Source organism: Rhinopithecus bieti, unplaced genomic scaffold, assembly GCF_001698545.2.
Source record: "Rhinopithecus bieti isolate Rb0 unplaced genomic scaffold, ASM169854v2 scaffold_12049, whole genome shotgun sequence".
Lineage (NCBI taxonomy): Eukaryota > Metazoa > Chordata > Mammalia > Primates > Cercopithecidae > Rhinopithecus > Rhinopithecus bieti.
The window spans coordinates 2,237,669-2,255,616 of NW_016807278.1; the positions used below are offsets into that span (position 1 = coordinate 2,237,669).

At 51.1% G+C, this 17,948-nt stretch overlaps 1 protein-coding gene across 1 annotated transcript; it reads left to right on the plus strand.

The window, feature by feature from the left end:
* The first annotated feature begins 1,519 nt into the window (after window positions 1-1,519).
* Window positions 1,520-11,028, plus strand: KLHDC8A (kelch domain containing 8A). The gene is given in 8 exon segments (XM_017880976.1): window positions 1,520-2,899; window positions 3,240-3,582; window positions 3,585-3,617; window positions 3,620-3,802; window positions 7,321-7,485; window positions 7,721-7,936; window positions 8,521-8,622; window positions 9,530-11,028. Coding segments are annotated over 7 exon segments (1,047 nt in total). The 5' UTR covers window positions 1,520-2,899; window positions 3,240-3,428; the 3' UTR covers window positions 9,724-11,028.
* Window positions 11,029-17,948: the final 6,920 nt, after the last annotated feature.

Below are 17,948 nucleotides of genomic sequence, written 5' to 3' on the forward strand. Positions count from 1 at the left end.
CCCTAGATCCCATGGTCTGCATAGAAGATGGTGCCTGTAGGATATGAGCCTTAGTTTAGAATGGGGGCCTATTCTAGGGCTGGATTCCAGCACTTCTTTACCTGCACTGCCTGGCACAAACAGTATGGGCAGCCGCTGGAATATCCTTGGGAGCCTGGGCTCCTTTCTTCACCGCAGTGGAATAAAGACCAGAAGCCAAGTGGAGAGTGGACCTGCTTGGTTTCATTCATAAGGCACAATTCTTTCATTTGTGATTTAATTGTGATAAAGTGAAGGAGTACTGGATTTGGAATTCATACCTTGGACCCACCCTGAATGGCCTGCATGGTCCTAAGTAAGTCACTTCATCTCATTAAGGCTCAAATTCCTCATCTGTCAAAAGTGGATACCGATACCTACCTGGCAACCCCTCCCAGGGCTGTTTTAAGATTACGAGAAAATGGACATGCAAGGGCTTAGATGATCTCAACAGCTGACACAAATATAACATACAGCGTGGAGCTCTATCTGTCTGCTTATTAAGCTGCCCCAGCTGGGGTGGTGAGGGCTCATTTAAGAAGCCTGGCCTCACTGCTTTGGTAGAAGGCTCAGTGGGCAAAAGAGGCTGAGGATGGACTCCAACAAGCCCTTTTGAGGAAGGTCTATGGCTTTAAATCTTTCCGATCACCCATTCTGATTTTGTGAAGACAGTTCATGCTGAGGTAAATGTCCGTTCCCTATTTCTCCAGGCAGTTAGAGACTCCTAGGACGAAAGGGAAATGTTCAGTGTTTCTGTGAAATTTCATTAATTCACACCCCATGCTTTTGGAATTTATGAGTTCTGATTGAATAGGGAAAACAGACACAGCTTTCCTCTGTGAAGGTTCTAGAGGCGCTTACTTTGTAAGCACAGAGAATTCAAACTAACAAACAGTGGAATTTTTAAGCCAAGAACTCAAAGTAGTAAAATGGGCCCGTTGGATGGAGTGCAATGCTGCAATCTCTGCTTGCTGAAACCTCTGCCTCCCGGGTTCAAGTGATTCTCCTGCCTCTGCCTCCTGAGTAGTTGGGATCACAGGTATGGGTCACTGCACCCAGTTAATTTGGTATTTTTAGTAGAGACGAGATTTCACCATGTTGACCAGGCTGATCTTGAATTCCTGACCTCAGGTGATCCACCTGCCTCGGCAACCCAAAGTGCTAGGATTACAGGCATGAGCCACCAAACCCCACCTCGACTGTATAATTTTGAGGGTGGAAGGTTTGTTTTGTTTTGTTTTTTTGAGACAGAGTCTTGCTCTGTCACCCAGGCTGGAGTGCAGTGGCACAAGCTTGGCTCACTGCAATCTCCATTTACCAGGTTCAGGTGAACCTCCTGCCTCAGCCTCCCGAGTAGTTGGGACTACAGGTGCATGCCACCATGCCTGGCTAATTTTTTTGTATTCTTAGTAGAGATGGGGTTTCACCATGTTGGCCAGGCTGGTCTGAAACTCCTGACCTCAAGTGATCTGCCTGCCTGGGCCTCCCAAAGTGCCTGGATTACAGGTATGAGCTACCTCACCCGGCCGGAACTATTGTACCTTGACTGATCAATTTCAAAACCCTGGTTGTGATATATACTGTACTATAGTTTTGTAAGATGTTGCCATTGGGAGAAACTGGGTAAAGGGTATTCTTTCTTACAGCTGCATGTGAATCTAAAATTTTCTCAAAATTATAACTGTAGTTTAAAAAATATATAGATATAGATCTATCAAAAATATATAGATATAGATCTATTTATCTATCTGTATAAGAAACTGAAGCTTAGAGTAGTTAAACAAGTTTCAGAGGCAAGATTCAAACCCAGGTCTTCCAGCCTTCCAAGCCTGGGTCTTTCAAGACTTGGCTACATTTGAGAGAACCAGGTAGGAGGAAGATTCCATCAGCCTTGCAGTCCACCAGACCAGGTGGTTCTCTGGCCTCATGGGCACCTTTGTTACTGGGGGCTACTGTCCTGTAAAGGGTATTACAGGGTGGCTTGCAAGGATTGTTTGTCAAGCCCTGTGGGTTGGTGCTGGGGACAGAGATTTGATCATCAGGTTTCCCCTTCCTAAAGCTTGTGAAGGGTGATGGTGGCGGTGGTGGGTTGTGCATGTGTGTGGCAGATGGAAAAACTGCCTGTGTGTGTCTGTCTATGTTGGTGTCTCTGGCTGTGTCCACATGTCTGTCTGTGCATCATTGGTCAGTGTCTCTGTGGATGTGTCTATTTCGGGGGGGGGAGGGTGATGTGTAAGTTACGCATCTATGTGCAAGTGGGTGTATATGTTATATTTGAAAGTACCTGTGCCAGGTCTGCGTGCATCGCACCCACATAAGTTGTTTCCATGAGGTTAAACTATATGATAATACCTCCCCCCAAGCAAAGCTGGCTATTGAGTCAGCCTGTCACGAACTGAGTCTGTGTACTGTAGATAAACTGGGTAATTGGACTCTCTGCCTCTTCATCCAAAACAAACACAAAAGCCCGCCCCCGCACCGGAGGGAGTCTGTGCCCGTCATCTGGGTGCTTGGTTCTAGTGCCCTGCTTTCCTTGACCCTGTAGACAAGGTGAGCGCTTCCCCGGGGGCCCGGGCGGCGGGGCTTCTGTAAAGAGGTCACAGCACGCTATGTCCCGGGACGCACGCGGATTCCTGCACAGGTGTGGTGGCTGCGGATGGGGACCGAGCGGAGCGGGCTCGCCGGCTTCCTCCCCGGCGGCGGCTCCGCTTCTCCTTCCTGCTGTTCACTTCATCTCCTCATCTGCATGTGTGACAGCGGCGCGCGGACTGGGAAGGACAGAGCGCCCTCTCCCCGGCTCCCGTGCAGCCGGGCGGGGGCTCCGGGCTCCCCGGTGATGCGTCGTCTGCGCCTCGCCGCAGCGCTCCCCGGGCCTGGCAGCGTAAGTGATGCGAGGGCGGGGGCGCCGAGACTGCGGGGAGGGGGCGCGGGGGAAGAGAGGCGTAGACGCTGAGAGACGCTAACTCCTTCCTCCGCCCGGGGACTGCCCGTCGCCCGGAACCCCTGAAAGCCCCAGCCCGCGGATTGCTCCGGCAGTGTCCGAGCAGCGGGTGGGGAGGGGGCGGGGACCAAGCGGTGCAGGGCGTGGTGCCGCCGCCGGGGGGCGCCCTCCGCCGCCGCGTCTTCCCGGTGAAGTTGACCAGGGGCTGCGGAGCCCGCCTGGTGCCCGCCGGAGAGCGCGTGGCCCCGGCTGCCCTTGATTCGCCGCGTTCCTCCCGCAGGGCCAGGCGTGGACGCCGCCGGACCGCTGAGACTCGGAGCACAGTGAAGTACTGGCCGGCGTCTGGCTGGGGCTGGCGCTCGAGAGCCCGATGGAGGTGGCGAGAGGGGCCGTGGGAGCCGGCGCCGAGTAGCCGGTGGACCCCCGCGCTCGCGCCTCTCCCGGCGCCCGGGCGCTCCCCGAGGCTGCCATGGAGGTGCCTAACGTCAAGGACTTCCAGTGGAAGCGCCTAGCGCCACTGCCCAGCCGCCGGGTCTACTGCTCCCTGCTGGAGACCGGGGGCCAGGTCTATGCCATCGGGGGATGTGACGACAACGGCGTCCCCATGGACTGCTTCGAGGTCTACTCCCCGAGGCCGACCAGTGGACTGCCTTGCCCCGCTGCCCACAGCCCGGGCGGGGGTGGCCGTCACTGCCCTGGGGAAGCGGATCATGGTGATTGGGGGCGTGGGCACCAATCAGTTGCCCCTGAAGGTGGTGGAGATGTACAGCATCGATGAGGGCAAGTGGAAGAAGAGGAGCATGCTGCGTGAGGCCGCCATGGGCATTTCTGTCACGGCCAAAGGCAAGTGGGGCCAGGGCTGAGGGCGGCCAGAGAGAAGGAAGTGGGGGGCCACGAGGGAAACACGCATTTGCTGTGGGCTGTGGAGTTTAGTGCCATGTTTCTGCAGACCGCATGCGTTCAGCAGAATGCCTGCACCTCCCGCCGCCACACCCCAGCCCCTGAAACCTGCCTTGCAGGTGCCACCACCCCCAGACACCTATTTGGGGTCCTGACAATGCTCACTCCATCCTTTAGCGTCACCAGGCCCCACTGAGAGGGCTTTGGGACCTGATTCCAGGGGCCTCTTCCACCTTCAACCTCCCCCTCTGCCTCCCAATCTCAGAGATGCTTAATGGAGACCAGAATGTTCCTGGGGGTTGTGCTCCTGAAACGTCTTGCCCCATTTCACTAAGTCCTCAGCGCATGTATGTCCTCACTACATGGTTTTGTGATTCCCATTTTCCTTTCTCAAAGCCCCTCATTTCATTCTTTTCACGCCTAGTACAGCCCAGAACCTAGAGCTCTGAAAGCTCTTTTGCTAAAACACAAAGGGTTTTGTGGGAGATGGTTCGATGGGAATGAGGAGACACCAAGTTCAGACACACCTGAGCAGCACAGGCTTGCAGTGGGGTGCAACCTTCCCTCCGTCTCCTTTTCCTCCCTCCCTCTTCTGCTAAACCATACTAGCTGCATGTCAAATCTACTGTAGATTGGGAACCAGTATTTCTTGAGCACCTGCTCTGTCCCTGGCACAGTGCCAGGCTCAAGGAAGGAAGGAAAGAGGCAGAAGATCTGTTCCCTGCCTTCAGGAGTCTGGATCTGACCAATGAAGGTGACCAGAGAGAAACTCTAGTGCAGAATCCCCCAGGGCAGCACAGCCCGTGGGGCTTCTGTAACCTCCCAGTAAGAAGGATGGAAGGCCTGGAGGCCTACAGAGAGCAAGGGAGGGAAAAAGTACATCTTCATCCCAGGCCTCAATAAATGGTCTTGAAAGATTAAGAACTAACGTTCATTGAATCCTTACCATTGGTGCTTTGTATACATTAACCCCTTTGATTCTCACAACCTATCCAATGAGGTAAGTGCTGGTATTACTCTGATTTTAGAGACAAGCAGTGTAAGGCCCAAAGAGTGAGTTAAACCACTGGTCTGAGGTGACACAGATAGTGATGATTGAATCTGTGCTCTTACTATGGCACTGAATGAGTTCAAGAGTTAGTTTAATAAGCATTTACATGCCTGTGTGCCAGGCATTGTGCCAGATGCTGGGGCTATAGATTTAACAGATTCTCAAGGGCCTACAATCCATTGAAAGAAACAAAGATTATTCAGTAACATGTGGCAATTAGGGTGATGGAATAGGGTGACAGAAGAGCCATCATTCAGGAGGCACTGAGCCGGTGCTGTCCACCCAGCCTTGTAGTTCAGGGACATCCAGATGGGTCTGAAACGATGAGTAAGAATTGGGCACAAAAATAGTAGTGAGGAGTGGATGGGAGGATTCCCAGGAGGAGGTGTTTCAACTAACACAGGATGGGATGGGTGGAGCTCGTGCAAGGTGAATTCCTCATTAGCAGGCACCGTCTTCCAGCCTCAGGCTAGGGTTGGCATTTTTTTTTTTTCCAGTAAGATTGGAAAGTAGGAGGAAATAGTACTCATCCCTACAATCACCTTAAGAATAAAGGCGTCAGGCCGGGCGCGGTGGCTCAAGCCTGTAATCCCAGCACTTTGGGAGGCCGAGACGGGCGGATCACGAGGTCAGGAGATCGAGACCATCCTGGCTAACACGGTGAAACCCCGTCTCTACTAAAAAATACAAAAAACTAGCCGGGCGACGTGGCGGGCGCCTGTAGTCCCAGCTACTCGGGAGGCTGAGGCAGGAGAATGGCGTAAACTCAGAAGGCAGAGCTTGCAGTGAGCTGAGATCCGGCCACTGCACTCCAGCCTGGGCAGCAGAGCGAGACTCCGTCTCAAAAAAAAAAAAAAAAAAAAAAAAAAAAGGCGTCCTGGAGCCAGAAGCAGTGAGGACTGGCTGCTGGCAGACAGAATCCCGGGCAGGGGTGGCTCCCTGAGAAAGAGAGGCTCGGGAGGTCCTGGGGTGAGACCCAGAGAAACACAGATGCCTTGCCCATCCTCTCTGGTGTAGTGAAGTCCTTTGAAAGGCCACCTACAGTCACGAGTAGTAGAGAATGAGAGGAGACTCACTTCTCAAAGTACCCCAGCTCACTTCCTAGGCACGGTTTCTTAAAGGGGCCAGCACTCTCTCCAAAGCTTCACCCTCATTCGCCCCTAGCCCTATATCATTTAGTTGAAGTGACTCCTGGATCCCACAAGTCTCCCAATGTGTGAAGGAAGATGGCATTCCCCCATGGGGCTGGCAGACACAGACCAGCAGCAGTCCAGTGTCCCATAGGCCAGTGACAGCATGACTCATCTTATTTCTAAAGGCCCCTGCCATATCTAAAAAATTCCAGTTTGTGAATGCCTGGGGAAAGGGCATCAGAAGAATATCTCTACTCGTTGAGGCCAGGCGTGGTGGCTCATGCCTGTAATCTCCACACTCTGGGAGGCCAAGATCCGCCCAAGATCTGGGCGGATCACCTGAGGTAAGGAGTTCAAGACCAGCCTGGCCAACACAGTGAAACCCTGTCTCTACTAAAAATACAAAAAAAAGTAACCAGGTATGGTGGCAGGCATCTGTAATCCCAGCTACTCTGGAGGCTGAGGCAGGAGAATCGCTTGAACCTGAGAGGCAGAGGTTGCAGTGAGCTGAGATCATGCCATTGCACTCCAGCCTGGGTGACAAGACAAGATTCTCTCCCAAAAAAAAAGAATACCTGTCCTCTTTGGCTTGCCCTCTGGCTGCCCAGGGAGGAGGACAGTGAAGGGGACAAGATCTGCAAAGGGTTTTCCAGGCCTAGACTTCATGCAGTGTTTCAGGCTTAGCCAAAGGGCTGGACACTAAGGAAGACAAAGGCATGTAATCATACCATGGCTTCAAAACACCCAGGCAGCTGGGCGCAGTGGCTCACACCTGCAATCCCAGCACTTTGGAAGGTGGAGGCAAGAGGATTGCTTTAGCCCCAGAGTTCGAGACAAGCCTGGGCAACATGGCAAAACCCTGTCTCTACAAAAAATACAAAGATTAGCCGGGTATGGTGGCATGGACCTGTAGTACATGCCACCACAGCTACTTGGGAGGCTACTTGGGAGGCTGAGGTGGGAAGATCTCTTGAGCCCAGGAGGTCAAGGTTGCAGTGAACCATAATTATGGATTATGCCACACTCCAGCTTGGATGACAGAATGAGATCATATCTAAATTAAAAAACAAACAAACAAACAAAAACAGGCTCTCAGGCTCAGCTGTAGCAGGGACTTCTTTGAATGGTGCTATCAACCACACTGATACAGATATGACTCACTCTGGCTGAGCAGTGGTTGAAAGCTTGGCCTGGCCATGGGAGGCAATGGATGCTGGTGGGCCTGCTTTGCTGTACTTGTGAGCTAAGCCAGGGGCATGTATGACCTTTCTTCTTAGATTACCGAGTATACGCGGCAGGCGGGATGGGCCTAGACCTACGTCCACACAGCCACCTCCAACACTATGACATGCTCAAGGACATGTGGGTGTCGCTAGCACCCATGCCCACCCCGAGATATGCTGCCACCTCCTTCCTCCGAGGCTCCAAGATCTACGTGCTGGGTAAGGATGAGTTACTGTTCTATACCTACCCTGCTTCCTTCCCTTGGCTCAGTTCCCATGGGAAGCAGTGCCCTGTGTGCTGAGCATCTCGTCGGTACTGGGGATAATCACACTGCCCAGCCCACCGGGAGCTTCCTGTATGAATGAGTAACTGTCAAAAGGGGAAACCCTTTTCGCTGTCCCTGTCCTCAGGGACAACCCTCCTGCCCAACCTCTATCCTGCTCTGGCCCCCAGGGGGACGACAGTCCAAGTACGCAGTCAACGCTTTCGAGGTCTTTGACATCGAGACTCGCTCCTGGACCAAGTTTCCTAACATTCCCTGTAAGAGGGCCTTCTCCAGCTTTGTGACCCTGGACAGCCACTTGTACAGCCTGGGAGGCCTGCGGCAAGGTCGCCTCTACCGGCAGCCCAAGTTCCTGCGGACGATGGACGTGTTTGACATGGAACAGGGTGAGCTGGTCACCTTCCCCAGGAAGCTCTGGCTGCCCACTGCCCTTCTGGCTGGCTCCCCATCCCTTACACCCATTCCAACCATCTTCCAGGGCCGTTTACCCGGCTGAGCAAGCTTCTTGGAAGTCTCAGCAGCCCTCTCCACTCAGGGCTACTCTTGGAATCAAATTCCTTCATTGCTATAGTTACCCTTTTTGCTTGGTTGGTTTTTTTCAAAGCCCCTTTTCTACCTATATTGTCTTTTCTTACAATATTCACACAGGACCAGGTCAGAGAGGGATTTTTCTTACTTTTTACTGATGGAGAAACAGAAGGATCCTGACTCCTACCCTCACTACCTTTATTAGCCTCCTAAGCAGAAGTCAAGGTGATGATGATGCCTTACAGAGCAGCAAGCATGGGAGAGGGGGAAGCCGCAGAGAATTTCAAACAGCAGGAGGAACTGTGTACTCCCCAAGCATAAAGGATAAATAGAGTGAAGACACTGCCCAGGGTGAAAGCTATTTGGGCCACAATCTGTATTTGGTGGGAGTGATCTGTATCTCATTCTCTCTATATAACCCACCATTATCCATGGCCTATAGGGGGATGGCTGAAGATGGAACGATCATTCTTCCTCAAGAAGCGGCGGGCAGACTTTGTGGCTGGCTCTCTGAGTGGACGGGTCATAGTGGCTGGGGGACTTGGTAAGGATGGCGCTTTCAGGCTGGAATTTATTGTGGTTCTGGTGCTCGGTGGATCCTTGGCACTTTGCATATGCAGGAAAGGGTACTGGCTCCTTGCAAACCACCTGCCTACCACTTTACTCCAAAAATTTCAAAGCACTCCGTTTCTTCCAGCCTGGATATTACCTATCCACTATGGGCCCCAGGTGTGGCCTTTCTGTCCTCCTACACGGGGGAAACTGTGACGCAGAGAGAATAAGGGACACCCATAGCTGTGCAGCACAGGCTTGCTGAGCACAGATCCCTAAACGGGCATGACTGGAGACAAAATGTGGAGGGGATTAGCCTTGGTCTTCCTCTGACCAATCTCTTCTCCTTGGATACCCAGCCCAATCATGGAACAGGAAAGCAATCTGATTAAGTTCAACAGATGAATCTTGAATTTGATATATTAACTCTGCCAGAGATTACTGGTATTTTGAAGGAAGGACTCTAAAGTGAGAAGTCCTCCATCATCAAGGAAGAGAAGTCCAGGCAGCAGGGCTTCCAGGTACCCCAAGTCTACTTAGTGTGGACAAACTCCCACTTTACTCATGCATGAAGGAACCATATGAGCTAGACCATGTCGGTAGCTTTTTTAAGAAAGGATAGCAGTGAGGCAGTAGTGTGCTAGAAAGCTCTGGTGAAAAGCAATGGGTAGGGAAAGAAAGCTTACTCTTAAAGAGACAGAAAGGAAGAAGGTAGGAGGGACAAAGTGGCTGCTTGACAAAAGCCACTGGCTTAGTAAAGGGAGTAATCCTGTAGCCAAGGAAGCTGACCTTGCTTGGCTTCTGCTTGTGGGTGCCCAAGGGAGGAAGGTGGGGTGACTGTGGGGCATGGATTGGCGGTTGGACTCCTTTGTAAGGTCTGATTCCCTTGACACTTTCAGGGAATCAACCCACTGTCCTGGAGACGGCGGAAGCATTCCACCCAGGGAAGAACAAATGGGAGATCCTCCCTGCCATGCCCACACCCCGCTGTGCCTGCTCCAGCATAGTCGTCAAGAACTGCCTCCTCGCCGTGGGAGGTGTCAACCAGGGTCTGAGTGACGCAGTGGAGGCCCTGTGTGTCTCTGACTCCTAGCTGTCTTCTGGGTCCAGTACCTTTGCCCTGGACCATATCACTTCACTCTTGACATGAGGAATGATCTTGTCCAAGCAGTCAGGGCTGCTTCCCAGAATGTCAGCTCCTGTTAGCAGCCAGTGGAGTCTGGCCTTGGGGCTCTAAGTGACCTCTCTATAGCTCCAAATCCTACCAATCTCAGAAAACTGTAAGAGGCACAGATGACTCAACCAGCTGCAGAGCTGACTCTGAAGAGAGTCTCCACTTACTGCACAGGCACAGAAAGGCACAGGAATATTTCCTACCTCTCCCTCCTGTGAGTCCCACCTCTCCCGACCCCCATCTCCAGGAGGCAGGTAGAGCAGTTCTGACAGAGAGGATAAACTGCTGTTGCTGTCTTTCCCCAGCTCTAAATTAGTTTTAAGGTTGCTTAAGATGAAAAATGGAGAATGATTGGGGGTTCCAAACCCCTTTCTTCTCCCTTGGTTTATATCTCTTCACCATTTGGTGGTCAACTGTGGGCCTACCCTGGACCTCATCTACTCAGCGAGAATTGGACATGAAGCTAGAGGCAGCTGCCTTGGAAGGGAAGTCAGGCTCACTTGGACAGCCCAGGCCATGGCAGGAAGAATCCCTTCCTCTTGGGGTCCTTGCTGGGCATGTGATGATGGAGAAGGAGCAGTCTCCCAGCCATGGGTCCGCTCCCCACATCTCTTCTAATTCCACTTCACCTTCTTCCACCCCCTCCCCACCAGAGGCCTAGCCCTTTTGTCACCGAAGGCCCCCAGAGGGTTTCTGTGTGAAACCTTCTCATTTACACTGTGGCATCAAAATCCACAAAAGATGGATTAATTGCACTCTGGTTAATAGCAGCAGCACAATGATTAAAATCTATATTCCTAACTTCTCTAGCACCCTGGTGTGGGAGTGGGGCAGAAGGGTGTCTTGAGGGGCAGGGAGGACCCCATAAAACAATCCCTCCGGCATTCTCAGGCTAAGGAGGGCCCGCAGTGACTACCTGTTCTTGGCTGTCCCCTCTGAAGTGCCCTGCCTTCTCACAGCCACCACCAGTTACCCCAATCCCAGGAAAACAGCACATATTCTTCTCCTGCCTTGAGACTGCATGTTAATCTTCCATTCAGAACTCATCAGCAGCTCAGTCCTTCTTATGTCTAGTCTCAGTTCATTCAGCCAAAGCTCATTTTTGTCCTATCCAAAGTAGAAAGGGTTCTTTTAAAAAACTCGAAGAATGTGCCTCCTCTTAGCATCTGTTTCTGACTCCCAGTTATTTTTAAAATAAATGATGAATAAAATGCCTGCCCTGAAGGGTTCTGGAGGAGTCAGATATCACTCATCAGGTGATAGTGTAATTCTTTCTCCAGGAGGCAGGAACAGAGGAGGATCACCTATCTGGATCTGAGGGGTCTAGGGAGCCTCCTGGAGGGAGGGAGTATGACACCTTCAGCTCAATCTTCAAGGACAAGTGGAACCTGGGTCTTTACAGGATACGGATTTTTTCCCCTCCCTTTCTCTGGGTACTTGGACTTTTTCCTTACTTCTGTCCAAGAAGGGCACTGCCACCTGCTGGCTCAGCATTTCCCTTCCCCTCCCCGGGCTGGGAGGCCTCCGGTAGCTGCTGCTGCCCCCTAGTGAGGAGACTGCAGAGAGGCCTCCCCTGCTGCTTCTGGATCCCTATATTTGAGTTGAGCCCCTGAAGTAATTGATAGAAACAGGAGCTGGAGGAGCTGCAGATACTATAAGCGATGATGGAACTGTGCGTTAGGGGATGCTCTTCCAAAGGCATCCTGTCTCCTCAATCCCCTACCTAAGGAAGGTGTTTAGCAACAGGGGTGCTTCCACCCCTTCCAAGAGAAACCCAAGCCTTATGGGAGGGGGCATTTCCAGGCACACAAAGTGGTCCTATATGCATGGATAGGGCTGAGCTTTTTTTTGAGACAGGGTCTTGCTCTATTGTCCAGGCTGGAGTGCAGTGGTGCGACCAGGGTTCACTGCACCCTCCACCTGAGCTCAAGCAATCCTCCCACCCCAGCCTCCCAAGTAACTGGCCCTAGACTCAAGTGATCCTCCTGCCTTGGCCTCCCAAAGTGCTAGATTACAAGCCTCAGCCACCATTCCCAGACAGTGAACCATTTTTAAATGGTCAGACAGAACCTTGGGAGTACAGAGAGCTCTAAAAGGTTGAATTAGCCACTGGAATCTGTGAGGGTAACTCAGGGCTGGAGCTGGCATCTGCTAAGGACTCACCCCTTGGAAGTCCATTCTGGAAAGACTTTAGCGGTGCCTCACTGAGGAATGAGGGAAATACTGAATGTCTGTTAAGCCATGTGGTCCTGTACCTCATGGTGCTACAGAGGCAGCACAGGATCTGGGGTAAGATGGCCTGGCCCAGGCCTCGCTCCCCCACCCCCATAGGCTTTCCCATTCCCTTTCCACTGTGGGAAGGCTCCTCACATTTCCTGTCTTCATTTCCCAATATACACAACGGCAATCCCATAATGCTGTCTCACAGGTGGTAAGGCACTTCCTTCAATCCTCAGATCAACTCCATGAGGTAGGTAGTATCCTCCCATTTTGCAGTTAAGAAAACTGGGACTCTAGGGTCACAAGCTCGTAAGCAACTGAACCAGGTCTGATTCCAAAACTTGTGACCACAGCACTGCATAGCCTCACATGAAATAGCACAGGAAAGGAAAGAAAATCAACTGTGCTATACTATGTAGGAAGTTGAAAATGTCTCAAAATCTAGAGGGATGGAGACTATTTCTTAAGGAATGAGTGTGAGTATTAGCAAGGAATGGGTGAGAAGGGGTTCCTAAAGTGAAATGGGCATAGATTATTCCTAAATGTGTACCCCCAGGAAAGTTCCCTTCTAACTTTTTCATTCCATTATTTAACATTTAACACCTATTCTGTGCCTGGCATGGTGCTGGATTCCTGCCCTAAAGCAGTTACAGTCTTGGGAGGACTACAGGGGACCATGACTGCCTTTACTGTTTGATCAGTGTCAGCCTTTGCTATTGCAACTCAGAGGCACCCCACTCACAGTGGTTGCAGATAGCTGAGATGAATTGAAGAGTTCAGTGCAGGTTTCCAGGAAATAAATCTCAAACTGCACTTTGAAAGAAGAGGGAGGCCAGGTGCGGGGCCCACGCATGTAATCCCAGCACTTTGGGAGGCCGAGGTGGGCGGATCACCTGAGGTCAGGAGTTTGAGACCAACCTGAAAACATGGAGAAACCGTATCTCTACTGAAAATACAAAATTAGCCAGGCGTGGTGGTGCATGCCTGTAATCCCAGCTACTTGGGAGGCTGAGGCAGGAGAATCACTTAAACCCGGGAAGTGGAGATTGCAGTGAGCCGAGATCGCATCATTGCACTCCAGCCTGGGCAACAAGAAACTCCATCTCAAAAAAAAAAAAAAAAAGAAAGAAAGAAAGAAAAAAGAAAGAAGAGGAAGACCAGCCAGGCAGAGGAGGATGAGCACAGGCTTTGCAGCAAGAAAGATGGCTTCAAATCATGATTGTCATATACTAATTGATCTTGGGTGCATTACTTAACCTGAGTCCCAGTTTTCTTATTTGTAAAATGTGCAAAATAAGGCCTCACTTATGAGGCTAAGAGCTACCTGCTATATGTAAAGTTATGTATGTGTGTTCAGTGAGTAGCTGCATTATTATTTCATTGCTGTTGAAGGAGAGGTAGAGGTGTTCTCAAGCCCACTGAGGGAAAGGGTTTGGCTTATTTGGGGGAAAACATGTAGTGGAAAATGTAGAGGGGGGATGTGGGAAGATGGGGCTCAAAATGCAGTCAGGCAGACCAAGAAAGGCCTTACTACATGCCTTGTTAAGGAGTCGGAGTTTATGCATGTGGGAAGTTAGAAGTAAATTAAGGGTTTTAAGTGTAAGAGCAGTGTGATCAGAACTGTGCCTCTCTAGCATGGGATATTCCAAGTTCTTTTCTAAGGAATAGAAAGTAAGTGAAATCACTAAGGCATCATCTAAGATCAGAAGGAACGGCTGGGCATGGTTGCTCACGCTTGTAATACTAGCACTTTGGGAGGCCAAGGCAGGTGGATCACCTGAGGTCAGGAGTTCGAGACCAGCCTGGCCAACCTCGTCTGGTGAAACCTTGTCTCTACTAAAAAATACAAAAAAAATTAGCCGGGCATGGTAGCCGGCACCTGTAGTCCCAGCTACTCAGGAGGCTGAGGCAGTAGAATCACGTGAACCTGGGAAGCAGAGGTTGCAGTGAGCTGAGATAATGCCCCTGCACTCCAGCCTGGATGACAAGAGTGAAACTTCATCTAAAAAAAAAAAAAAATCAGAAGGAACCCCAGCTGCGGTTGGAGTCCTAGGACAATATGCAGACCAAGCTTTTTAGGCCTTCTCTTGTGGAAGGCCTATCTACTGGGCAATCAGAGAGGGCCAGGAGGCTCCAGAACTGCAGGAGAGTGGACTAGTCCACGCCCTCCATCACTTCCCTTTCCCCAGGATTGTTTTCTAACAATCTCTTGCATTTGCACTGGACTTTATGACTTGCAAAGCTCCTGCATGGGAGGTAGGGTACAGTTAGCCTTTTCCAATCCCCATTTTACAGAAGAAGAAACTGAGAACTGGGAACCATGTGACTAACCTAGGTGGCACAGCTAATAAGTGATAAGAACGAAAATCTAACCCAGCTTGGTGTACAGTTTCCCTCTCCCCTCACCTGCTACTGTCTCTAAGCTCTATGGTAAGGGGAATAGCAAGGGAATCAGTGTATCCATCCATGCCGCCATGTGACCTACAGACCATGCCCAAAGCTTTGAGCCAAAGGACTCCAGCTTGAGAGAGAACTCAAGTTGTAGTTTGAGTGAGATCAAACATGAGTAAGGGCAGGAGCTTCATGTCAGGATAAAACACCAGCAGAAGTACAACACAAGGCAGGATTCAGGCAAACGCTGACGAGGAGGGCACACAGAAGGACCCAGGCAAGCTGGGCAGATCAAAATGACCATATGTATTAGTTCCCTAGGGCTGCTCTGACAAAAACACCACAATTAGGTGGCTTAAAACAGAAACGGATTGTGTCACAATTCTGGAGGCTAGAAGTCTGAAGCCAAGATGTCAGAAGAGCTGTGTTCTCTTGGAAGGCTCTCAGCGTGGGGGTGGGGAGGGCAGGATTCTTCTGTGCTTCCTCCTAGCTCCTGGTGTTTGCTGGTAATCTTTGGTGTTGCTTGGCTTATGGCAGCATAACTCCAATCTCTTCCTCCATCTTCACATGACCGTATAAGGACAACAGTCATTGGATTAAGGCCTATCCTAACCCAGTATGACCTCATTTGAACTCGACTATGTCTGCAAAGACCCTGTTTCCAAATAAAGTCACATTCACAGGTACTAGGGGTTAAGGGGGGTGTCATTCAACTCAAAACTCAATGTAACGGATCGATGAGCAATACGGGAAAAGCAAGAGCCCCCTAGGGACTGAGAACCTCTGGGAAGGCTCCCTACAGGAGCCCACTGTTATAAGTGAGCCTGCAGGGAAGGGAGAGTTGAGGTGCCAAGCACACTGAGCAAAGGGGCCTTTTGGGGAGTGGTGTGAAGACTTCAGAAGGCACGTTGGAGTCTGTGCAAACCTTGAGTTGGGGAGTTAATGCCTCAAGAGGAAGGGTTTGGGGCAGGTCAGCCTAAGTGTGATGGAGCTGTTCTGGCTGTTCCTCTCAGACCTCACCCCTCTCTACCCACAGGGCAAGTGGTGACAGAGGAGGGAGAGACAATCCCTGGGGGAAGGGGAAGGGCCAGTTAGCTGCAAAATGTCTTTAGAGTTTGCGTGTTCCCCATGGTATGATCCTTTTATTTTAATGGTTTAATTGTGGGCTGTTTCCCAAATATTTCCAGTTCATTTTGAGCTCCCCAGGCAGGTACTTGGCTCAAAGAAGGGGGAGAAGCCCTGTTCCTGACTCCATAAAGCAGAGCACCAAGAACCCACCATCACAGCACAGAGGGCAAAGTGTACTTCTTTCCAAGAGTGAGCTCTTTGCAGATCCTGTACAGCTGCTATTTCATACCAGATGAGCTTCCCGCAACTCCAGCCAGCACACTCTGGACCCGCCTGCCCCAACACACACACACACACACACACACACACACACACACACACTCTCCACACTCTCCCCCTTCTTTCTTACTCTCATGCCTGCACATTCACTCATGTCACATACACGCTCTCACACATCCCACAAATACACTCACACACGCTTATCCCACAAACCGCCCACTCTTACACACTCACCTTATGTAAACACTCACATATTTACGTTCACAGGATGATTCATGCTCACACACACACCTCACATTCATGCTTCACACTCACCTTGTACTCTTACCGCTCAAATCCACACATGCCTCACACACTTATCCTCATTTGAAAGCATCAAATAACACACCTTACACTCTTACACCATCATATACACACCCAAATGCCCTTCCACACACATGTTCATGCACATACTTTTGCTCTTACACTCACACACTCACATTCCCAGACTCACATTCTGAGCAGGCATCCATGCTTGGAGTCCTTTAATTAGGGGGTGAGTGGCTGCAACGTTACCCAGGCCTCACCACTCCCTCCGGAACCCCAAACTGCAGTTTGCCATCGTGGCTAGGGGAATCTTTTGCACCCCTCTAAAGATGGTGAGATGTTTTACAGGTGAGGAAATGGAGACCCAAGAAGTCCTGTGACTTCCACAAGAGCTCCTGAGCTCCATGAAGCAGGGAACCCAGTCTTCCTCACTTACTCTCACATGCTTAGCTTCCTGAGAAAGCTTCCCAAGAACCAGCACTTGATATACCTGTGTTGAGTAAATGACTGGATGGCTCCCTGAGGGGAAGAACTGGGAAAGATCCTGGTGAGGGGAAGTCCCAGTTCCTAATTTAGCCAAACTGGACTCTCCTGGCTCTTGAGACAGTTTCTTTTTTTCATGCATAATCCTTCAGCCACTGCCCCCCTCCAAAAAGGAAACAGATGACTAGGAGGGTCCATGGGATGAGAGCTGGAGGCCAGAGACTCATCTGAACACTTGGTGCCTGAGGTGACATTTCAGAGTTGATGGGTTTCTAGGTGTTTGGGGAGAAATCTATCCTCTTCCCTTCAGCGTGCCTGCAGCGTGGACAGTGGGACAGGAAGGAGCTCCAGGCTGCCAGCTGCTGGCCTTCTGCTCTGCTTGGTTTCTCAATGGGCTGTCGGGGCTCCTCCCCTGCTCAGCCTTGGAAGGGAGCACATGGCTGTGCCAGCAGGGCTGGGAACCCCCATGGCCCCATGCACTGTCTCAAGGTGGCCCACCCTGCCTTCCTTACCTGAAGGATGACACAGAACCTTGGGGCACTCTGCCTGCCATTCAACAGACAATGGGCCTTGGTCCTAATCACAGCCTAGCAATTCATAGTCTCAACACCAAACATTTGTAAGGGAATAGTAATTTACAAATCCCTTTCCCAGGCTCCCTGTTCCAGATCTGATGGGCCCATCTGTAGAAGGAGACTGGACTGGAGCTTCCCTTCCAACTTCATCTTACTCCACCCCAAACCTTTGCTCCCAGTGCCTCGGGGCAGCCAGCTCAACCCTGGGTGGCAGGTGACCTCGTTATCTTCACTCCTCTCTCCCTCACACAGCCACTAGCTTAGTCCAGACCGTCACCATCCCTTGTGAGGACAGTTTCAGTAGCCTCCCAACTCCATCCCCTACCTTCAGGCTCCCCACCAGACCCCCTCCACATGGCTGCTAGACTCCCTCTGTTCTTGTCTACAGATCTGACCATATCCTTGTGGAGCATAAGCAGCCTCCTTCTAAGGATCCTCATGAAGTCCCACCCTTCCCACCTCCCCTTCTTACCTCTGCCCAGTGCTCCCTGAATGCGTCCAGCTGTTCCTCGACTCCTTGTCCTGAACAGCCTGTCCCCTCTGCCCAAAATGCCCCCTCAATGGTGTACCTGGCGAATCCAAGCCACTGTCTCCCCACCCCACCTCATCCCCATGCACACAAAACTTTTAAGGTACTTCTCAGGACTGTAATGATATTATTAACTCTTATAGGCCCCGGGCATCACACAGAGTGCCTGGCATGTGATATCTAATTATGTAGCAAACAACTGAGTTGAATAAAAGCCAGAAATCAAAGAGCCCAGAGGCAGCACCAGCGTTGAGGGACTCTTTAGGGTGCTCCCTTTCCCTCTGAGTTCCTCG